This window comes from Crassostrea angulata, chromosome 2, assembly GCF_025612915.1.
Source record: "Crassostrea angulata isolate pt1a10 chromosome 2, ASM2561291v2, whole genome shotgun sequence".
NCBI lineage: Eukaryota > Metazoa > Mollusca > Bivalvia > Ostreida > Ostreidae > Magallana > Magallana angulata.
This window is the reverse complement of record NC_069112.1, coordinates 67,117,903-67,127,616: the sequence shown is the minus strand read 5'-3', so window position 1 is coordinate 67,127,616 and position 9,714 is coordinate 67,117,903. Positions and strand designations below refer to the sequence as shown.

Genomic DNA, 9,714 nt, shown 5'->3' with positions numbered 1-9,714 from the left:
TCCGTCCCCTTCCTGATCGACTGACTTCCTCGTACAGCTTTTCACGGTGACTGGTGTAATGGCACTTCTTACATCGAATATAAAGGATCCATGCCAGGCCTCTCTTTTCCTCCACATGCTGGTTCCAGTCCAGTGAACCGTCAAAGTCCCGGAATTTCTGTGAGTGCTCTTTAAATGCATGGTTCCATAGTTTAGCAGATTTTAACCGGGTTTTACAAAGGAAAAATCCGGTTATTAAAATGGTGAAAATGACGGGCGTACGGGCGGGCGGACGGGCGGCTGCCAAAAGGGTATACCCTAATTGTACGGATAACTCCTCCTACATTTTTCAAGATAGGAAGTTGTTCTTTTGCAGATCAATTGTACATATATCAGAGGTGTGCATATTGCTAGGATTTTGATTTCTGATTATTTATGAAAAAAATACCAGCTTTTGAACTTAGTCATTTTTTGGCAAAATATTGCATATAGGGTACCCTTTCACCTTATCCATTTCACTGGATACGGGTTGACATGGATTATGGATACAGTTCACATAAAAGAAAACCCGGTTTGCTGTCACATTTACAGCTTTTCACTTGTTTCTTGATGGAGCACTTTGAAAAGTCTGGAATTGGGATTCGGTGACTCTGCATCCATGTAGGAGTCTACCAGCTGCACTTTACTTGGCCCGGGTCGCAAAATCATCATTTGACTGCCTCTAGGCTCAGCATCGCTTATTGTGAATATTCCATCCTTCTGCTGCTGTACGACATCCTGAAACTCTTCTTCACTCAGCCTTTTTATAGGACATAAACACTGTACTGGGCTGGTGGTGCCCCCCCCCCTCCCCACTTAGCTACTTCCTGTTTAACTTTGGATCTGTTAATGACTTACTATAAGTGTCTTTAGACTTTTTATCATAGAGCTGATATCTTTTAGATCTATAAAATTTTATTTGGAATTTATATTTTAATAGTTTTTGTTTCATTTTAAAGTAATTTTGCCTATTTTGCTGTTGTTTTAGATGATGGACCACTCTACTTCCTTTTACAACAGGTGCCCCTACAGATTCACAAAGTTCCAATGTTGAATTTCCATGACCCTGATTGAGTGAGTGCACAACTTTATGTATTCTACTTTCAAAATTTCTACTACTTGTAATACATTTTGGATTTGATTTTAAATATGCCCTATTAACAGATTCACATTTTTGTGTACAAGTGTGATATTTAATTCTATCAAGATTATTAAGTCCCAAAGTCAGATTTACACAGTCTTTTAACAAGCACATGTCTTCTGTCATGCTTAATTCAAAGTCACGAGGCAACACTGAAGAGTTCCACTTGTTGTTTTTCAGTCCGCGACAGGAGAAGGAATGAAGTTGGCAGGACTTTCCGCACTGTCCTTGGTAGCAGCTGATGATGGAACGGACAGCAGTTTACATGGCCCGTTTCATCAAAGGTAAGTCACTGGAGTAGTGTTTGTAGCAGTTTTCGTACTCGGTCCTGCATCTAAGCTTCAGGTCCAGGGCAAATCTCCTCTGCATGGATTCTCTCATAGCCTTTGTTCTTCCAGGAAACATGTGACTGCTGAATGGAGCCTTAGCAGTCTGTTTTCTCTGAGATTCAAAGAAGTGGCGCAGGTCTTTGAGGTTTTCAATCATATGCCCTTGCTTTTCAGATGCATTGGAAGCAGCAGCACTATCTCCATCACTGGTGAAATGGGAAATGATGAGTGGACAGTCATCACTTTGCAGCTCACTGATGCATTTCGCAGCCCATCTCTTTTTGTCTTTAATGGTGGTCTCTGGAGGAATGGTTGCAGTGCAGCCTTCATGCCCGGGGCAGGTAAATTCCTTTCCCTTGGCTCTAAGATGGGTGCCTTTCTTGCACAGTTTATTGCCACAAAACACTGCCACAACATTGTTCTTCTTGGTAACATTTTCACTTAATGTGTATGAAACTTGTGTGGCGGCTTGGAATGGTGTTTTCCCTATCGCACTGAAGGTGGCATTGTTATACCGGGCATCTCCTACCGCTCTTATAGGTGTATTGGCAAGTCCACATTTCTCGTTAAGCTCTTGAATGTCCTGCCTTATTTTCTTCATGCTGTTTTTGCTCACATCAGTGATGATTTTGCCTACTTTGTTGCAGGTCTGATGAATGTTGGTGGCTGATGCTGTTTCGATGTTTGCGCAAAGAAGCATACCACGCATGCCCTCTGTTGTAAGGCTGGTACCCAAGTGGCCGACAGCCATGGCAACATTAAACTGTGTGGCTCTCCGTCCCCTTCCTGATCGACTGACTTCCTCGTACAGCTTTTCACGGTGACTGGTGTAATGGCACTTCTTACATCGAATGGAAAGGATCCATGCCAGGCCTCTCTTTTCCTCCCCATGCTGGTTCCAGTCCAGTGAACTGTCACAGTCTGGGAATTTCTGTGAGTGCTCTTTAAATGCATGGTTCCATAGTTTAGCAGTTTTTAGCTCACCGAGACGAAGTCAGGGGGAGCTTATGCTATACCCTCGGCGTCAGTGTCGGCGTCGGCGTCCAGACCTGGTTAAAGTTTTTGTTGCATGTCCTGTATCTAAGCTATTACTTGTCCTATCTTCTCCAAACTTGCATGGATGATGCATCTGGACCTACTTATGGACTTGAAAGACTAGGATGCTGAATCTGAGTCCTAAATTTCAGATGCTGTAGGAGGTTAAGGTTGTTTGACCAGGTTAAAGTTTTTGTTGCAGGTGCCCTTTGATAGCAATATCTAAGTTACTGCAGGTCCATACTTCACCAAACTTGCATGGATGGTGTGTCTTATGATACTGATGCACCAGACAGGCTTGAATGCTGAATCTGAGCTATAGGTTTCGGATGCTGGAGGAGGTTAAGGTTTTTGGAGCAGGTTAAAGTTTTTGTTGCAGGTGCCCTTTGATAGCAATATCTAAGTTACTGCTGGTCCTTACTTCACCAAACTTGCATGGATGTTGTGTCTTATGATACTGATGCACCAGACAGGCTTGGGTGCTGAATCTGAGCTATAGGTTACAGATGCTGAAGGAGGTTAAGGTTTTTAGAGCTGGTTAAAGTTTTTGTTGCAAGTGCCCTCTGATGATATCTTAGTTACTACTGGTCCTAACTTCACCAGACTTCTATGGATGGTGCATCTTATGATACTGATGCACCAGACAGGCTTGAATGCTGAATCTGAGCCATAGGTTTCGGATGCTGGAGGAGGTTAAGGTTTTTAGAGCTAGTTAAAGTTTTTGAAACAGGTGCCCTCTGATGACTATATCTTAGTTATTGCTTGTCCTAACTTCACCAGACTTCCATGGATGGTGCGTCTTATGATACTGATGCACTTGACAGGCTTGAATGCTGAGTCTGAGCCATATGTTTCAGATGCTGGATATGGTTAAGTTTTTTGGAACAGGTCACATGTTTAATAGATGATAGTACTATTTCAAACTTGCATAGTTGACTAAACTGTAATATGAATGAATCACAGAGGAAGCTTCAGATGCAGAGCTTGATCTCATTTATCAAGGATGCTAAAAAATATATCTTAGTTATTACAGGTCCTAACTTCACCAAACTTGAATGGATGGTGTGTCTTATGATACAGATGCACCTGACAGGCATGGATGCTGAATCTGAGCCATAGGTTGTGGATGCTGGAGCAGGTTAAGTGTTAATTGCTAGTGCCCTCTGATGATGATCAGTGATTGGGAAGGCCAAAAATGTCAATGGGACTATGGCCCCACAGTTATTGATTTTAATGGGCCATTTTCATAATGAAAGGGCCATCTATTTATTCATTGGGGCCATTTTGTAAAATTGAAATTATCAAGGACCAACCTAGAGCAAACAACTTCTATAAAATTTAAAAACTTAACGAACTGGTTAAATTTCATTTATTTGATGTGTTTATACATTTCACTGATGCAATTTTTGTTATGGTGTTTGCTTAATGATAAATAAAATCAGTCTCTGTACTTCTGTGTTTTTTGGAGGTATTAGTCAAACCCTTTGACCCAATTATTACCGTTATGTAGAGAATCTTTCAAACTTTGAAGATAACTGTAGGGAATGGTTTTTCTTATTATTTAAACATTAATTTTGCGAGTTATTAAATAATTACAAGTTACAACTAATTGTAGTATCGACACTTAAATAAATAAACATCGGTTGTAATTTTCATTGCAGTGTGGTTGCATCACCCGTATTTATAACCCCTACAGTAACGATAAGCATGGTAAGACAGTCGTGAGTTTTAATAATCACAACAGGGATTAATCGAGGCTGTGAAAACGTCTTTTCAATTAGATAATCATCATTTTACTGCATTTGGGGTTAGTTTACATAATTGAGAACTCAGAATACTGGGCGACTTCAAGTTCTCTTTCGGAGGAAATTCTGGAATAATCTACCACGCATAAAAGAGTGGAAACGTTTTTATTGGTTGTTTATTTCTGTTTTACCAAACACGACCAATGAAATTTGATGTTTTAAAACAAATGTATTAAAAGACGATTAGCTAAGTCGTACAGAGTAAATTTCCAGCGGACATCGCTAAAACTTTTATAACCGATGAGAAATTTGAATGCGCACTTCGGTGCGTAGAGTAATTGATCTAATGCGCCATTTTTCTCTTAAATGCGACTATGGCGCGTGGCGCAGGTCCTTCCCAATCACTGGATGATATCTTAGTTATTACTGGTCTGAACTTCACCAAACTTGCATGGAGATGCGTCTTATTTATATTGATGCACCTGGCAGGCTTGAATGCTGAATCTGAGCCATAGGTTTCGGATGCTGGATGAGGTTTAGATTTTTTTGAACAGGTCACATGATTTATAGATGATAGCTTGCATAGTTGATTTAAATATATTATAAATGAAACGCAGAGGTTGCTTCGGATGCAGAGCCTGATCTCCATTATCAAGGATGCTAAAGAAATCTCCTAACTCACCTAAACTTAAATGATATAACACGATTCCTATGATAAAGTATTGTATGATATGATTCAGAAACACTTTTGTTTAATATGATACAATATAATATCATATGTTATATTGTAAAAAGTTATATGATATGATATTGTATCAATTTTTTTGATATTTTATGATTTGATAGTGTATCATGATATTGTTATACCCCCGCTCCGAAGGAGAGGGGGTATACTGTTTTACCCTTGTGTGTCTGTCTGTCTGTCCGTCCGTCTGTCTGTCCGTCCATAACAAAAATTTCTGTTGCATTTATCAGCAACTATTTATCGCAGATGCTTGAAATTTTAACACAGTGTTTGTTAAGGCATGCCATATTGTGGGATATATTTTTGTACCAATCGGACGTCAACTTCCTGTTAAATGACAACTTTGCTTATTTTTTAACCAAAATTTTCAAACAAATTTTCGTCAAAGATTTCTCAGCAACTGTTTATTGCAGATGCTTCAAATTTTTACACAGTATTTGTATAGGCATGCCATATCGTGGGATATATTTTTGTACCAATCAGACGTCAATTTCCTGTTAACTGACGACTTTGTTTATTTTTAGCAAAAATTTTCAAACAAATTTCCGTCAAAGAATTCTCAGAAATTGTTTATCGCAGATGCTTGAAATTTTTACACAGTATTTGTATAGGCATGCTATATCGTGGGATATATTGTTGTACCAATAGGACGTCAACTTCCTGTTAAATGATGACTTTGTTTTTTTTTTGCCAAAATTTTCAAACAAATTTCCGTCAAAGATTTCTCAGCAACTATTTATGGCTGATGCTTGAAATTTTAACACACCATTTGTTTAGGCATGCTATATTGTGGGGTATATTTTTGTATCAATCGGACGTCAACTTCCTGTTAAATGGCGACTTTGCTTATTTTTTAACCAAAATTTTCAAACAAATTTTCGTCAAAGATTTCTCAGCAACTATTTATCGCAGATGCTTGAAATTTTTACGCAATATTTATACCCCCGCTCCGAAGGAGAGGGGGTATACTGTTTTACTCTTGTGTTTCTGTCTGTCCGTCTGTCTGTCTGTCTGTCCGTCCGTCCGTCCGTCTGTCTGTCCGTCCGTAACAAAAATTTCTGTCACATTTATCTCAGCAACTATTTATCGCAGATGCTTGAAATTTTAACACAGTGTTTGTTAAGGCATGCCATATTGTGGGATATATTTTTGTACCAATCGGACGTCAACTTCCTGTTAAATGATGACTTTGCTTATTTTTTAACCAAAATTTTCAAACAAATTTTCGTCAAAGATTTCTCAGCAACTATTTATCGCAGATGCTTCAAATTTTTACACAGTGTTTGTATAGGCATGCCATATCGTGGGATAGATTTTTGTTCCAATCAGACATCAACTTCCTGTTAAATGACAACTTTGTTTATTTTTAGCAAAAATTTTCAAACAAATTTTTGTCAAAGATTTCTCAGCAAGTGTTTATTGCAGATGCTTCAAATTTTTACACAGTATTTGTATAGACATGCTATATCGTGGGATGTATTTTTGTACCAATCTGACGTCAACTTCCTGTTTAATGAGTACTTTGTTTATTTTAAGCCAAAATTTTCAAACAAATTTTCGTCAAAGATTTCTCAGCAACTATCTATTGCAGATGCTTGAAATTTTAACACACTATTTGTTTTGGCATGCTATATTGTGGGATATATTTTTGTATCAATCAGACGTCAACTTCCTGTTTAATAATGACTTTGTTTATTTTTAGCCAAAATTTTCAAACAAATTTTCGTCAAAGATTTCTCAGCAGCTATTTATCGCAGATGCTTGATATTTTTACATAGTGTTTGTTAAGGCATGACATATCGTGGGATATATTTTTGTACCAATCGGACGTCAACTTCCTGTTAAATGAGTAATTTGTTTATTTTAGCCAAAATTTTCAAACGAATTTTCCTCAAAGATTCCTCAGCAGCTATTTATCGCAGATGCTTGAAATTTTAAACACTATTTGTTTATGCATGCCATTTTGTGGGATATATTTCTGTACCAATCGGATGCCAGCTTTCTGTTAAATGTCAACTTTGCTTATTTTGCATATTCACATCAGAGCGGGGGTATCACTAGTGAGCATTGGCTCACAGATATCTTGTTTTGTATAGTATTGTATATTATGATACAATATTATATTGTATCATATGATATTGTATAATATTATATTGGTTTCTGTAATTAACAATTATATCACGCTGAACTGTATTATATGATATTGTTATATTATATATTATCGTATCATACGATATTGTATAATATGATATTGGTTTATATGATATATAATTGTATCATATGATACAATATGTATGCATAATATTCTATTATATAATATTTTACTTTATCACATAATATTGTAATCATTTGATATGATACAATGTTATATCAAATTATATTGTATCATATGATACAATATCATATTATGTATCAAATAATATACAATATCATACAATACAATATATCATACTATATTATACAATATAATATCATATGTTTCAATGTTATGATGTATTATGTAATATGATATTGTATCATATAATACAATATTGTATTATATATAATAATGTTGTATTATGTGATCAAATACAATAAGGTTTAACACAATACAATGTCATGTCATATTTACAATATCATCTTTGTTTATTACAGTATTTTATTGTATTATATGATATATATTGTAAGTATGATAGGATGCAATATTTAATTTTATATTATTATATTGATTAATATATGAACATATGATTATCATACAATTTTTTAACAGATGATATATGATTTTGTGTCAAAACAGAATCCATGAATATCCAAGATTATAAAGTATGATTTTCATATAATATGATAAAGGTGGTCTCATAGGGGTGATGCCTCGTCTCGGTGAGCTTTGTAATCTGTGATTACCTATGTTTTCTTGATGGAGCACTTTGAAAAGTCTGGAATTGGGGTTCGGTGACTCTGCATCCATGTAGGAGTCTACCAGCTGCACTTCACTTGGCCCGGGTCGCAAAATCTTCATTTGACTGCCTCTACGCTCAGCATCGCTTATTGTGAATATTCCATCCTTCTGCTGCTGTACGACATCCTGAAACTCTTCTTCACTCAGCCTTCTTATAGGACATAGACACTGTACTGGGCTGGTGGTCCCCCCCCAACCCCCCCCCCCCCCCACTTAGCTACTTCTTGTTTAACTTTGGATCTGTTAGTGACTTACTATAAGTGTCTTTAGACTTTTTATCATAGAGCTGATATCTTTTAGATCTATAAAATTTTATTTGGAATTTATATTTTAATAGTTTTTGTTTCATTTTAAAGTAATTTTGCCTATTTTGCTGTTTTTTTAGATGATGGACCACTCTACTTCCTTTTACAACAGGTGCCCCTACAGATTCACAAAGTTCCAATGTTGAATTTCCATGACCCTGATTGAGTGAGTGCACAACTTTATGTATTCTACTTTCAAAATTTCTACTACTTGTAATACATTTTGGATTTGATTTTAAATATTCCCTATTAACAGATTCACATTTTTGTGTACAAGTGTGATATTTAATTCTATCAAGACTATTAGGTCCCAAAGTTAGATTTACACAGTCTTTTAACAAGCACATGTCTTCTGTCATGCTTAATTCAAAGTCACGAGGCAACACTGAAGAGTTCCACTTGTTGTTTTTCAGTCCGCGACAGGAGAAGGAATGAAGTTGGCAGGACTTTCCGCACTGTCCTTGGTAGCAGCTGATGATGGAACGGACAGCAGTTTACATGGCCCGTTTCATCAAAGGTAAGTCACTGGAGTAGTGTTTGTAGCAGTTTTCGTACTCGGTCCTGCATCTAAGCTTCAGGTCCAGGGCAAATCTCCTCTGCATTGATTCTCTCATAGCTTTTGTTCTTCCAGGAAACATGTGACTGCTGAATGGAGCCTTAGCAGTCTGTTTTCTCTGAGATTCAAAGAAGTGGCGCAGGTCTTTGAGGTTTTCAATCATATGCCCTTGCTTTTCAGATGCACCATAAGCAGCAGCACTATCTCCATCACTGGTGAAATGGGAAATGATGAGTGGACAGTCATCACTTTGCAGCTCACTGATGCATTCCGCAGCCCATCTCTTTTTGTCTTTAATGGTGGTCTCTGGAGGAATGGTTGCAGTGCAGCCTTCATGTCCGGGGCAGGTAAATTCCTTTCCCTTGGCTCTAAGATGGGTGCCTTTCTTGCACAGTTTATTGCCACAAAACACTGCCACAACATTGTTCTTCTTGGTAACATTTTCACTTAATGTGTATGTAACTTGTGTGGCGGCTTGGAATGGTGTTTTCCCTATCGCACTGAAGGTGGCATTGTTATACCGGGCATCTCCTTCCGCTCTTATAGGTGTATTGGCAAGTCCACATTTCTCGTTAAGCTCTTGAATGTCCTGCCTTATTTTCTTCATGCTGTTTTTGCTCACATCAGTGATGATTTTGCCTACTTTGTTGCAGGTCTGATGAATGTTGGTGGCTGATGCTGGTTCGATGTTTGCGCAAAGAAGCACACCACGCATGCCCTCTGTTGTAAGGTTGGTACCCAAGTGGCCGACAGCCATGGCAACATTAAACTGTGCGGCTCTCCGTCCCCTTCCTGATCGACTGACTTCCTCGTACAGCTTTTCACGGTGACTGGTGTAATGGCACTTCTTACATCGAATGGAAAGGATCCATGCCAGGCCTCTCTTTTCCTCCCCATGCTGG

The 9,714-nt window shown here is 37.7% G+C and overlaps 2 protein-coding genes across 2 annotated transcripts; both read left to right on the top strand.

The window, feature by feature from the left end:
• Window positions 1-2,145, top strand: LOC128173575 (uncharacterized). Its single transcript, XM_052839276.1, has 4 exons — window positions 1-159; window positions 1,340-1,443; window positions 1,663-1,824; window positions 1,952-2,145. The coding sequence occupies exons 1-4, from the start codon at window positions 91-93 to the stop codon at window positions 2,064-2,066; spliced, it is 450 nt and encodes a 149-aa protein (XP_052695236.1). The 5' UTR covers window positions 1-90; the 3' UTR covers window positions 2,067-2,145.
• LOC128173574 (uncharacterized) lies at window positions 2,142-9,399 on the top strand. The gene is made up of 4 exons (XM_052839274.1): window positions 2,142-2,421; window positions 8,670-8,773; window positions 8,993-9,154; window positions 9,282-9,399. Exons 1-4 carry the CDS (start codon window positions 2,353-2,355, stop codon window positions 9,394-9,396), a joined length of 450 nt encoding a protein of 149 aa, XP_052695234.1. The 5' UTR covers window positions 2,142-2,352; the 3' UTR covers window positions 9,397-9,399.
• Window positions 9,400-9,714: the final 315 nt, after the last annotated feature.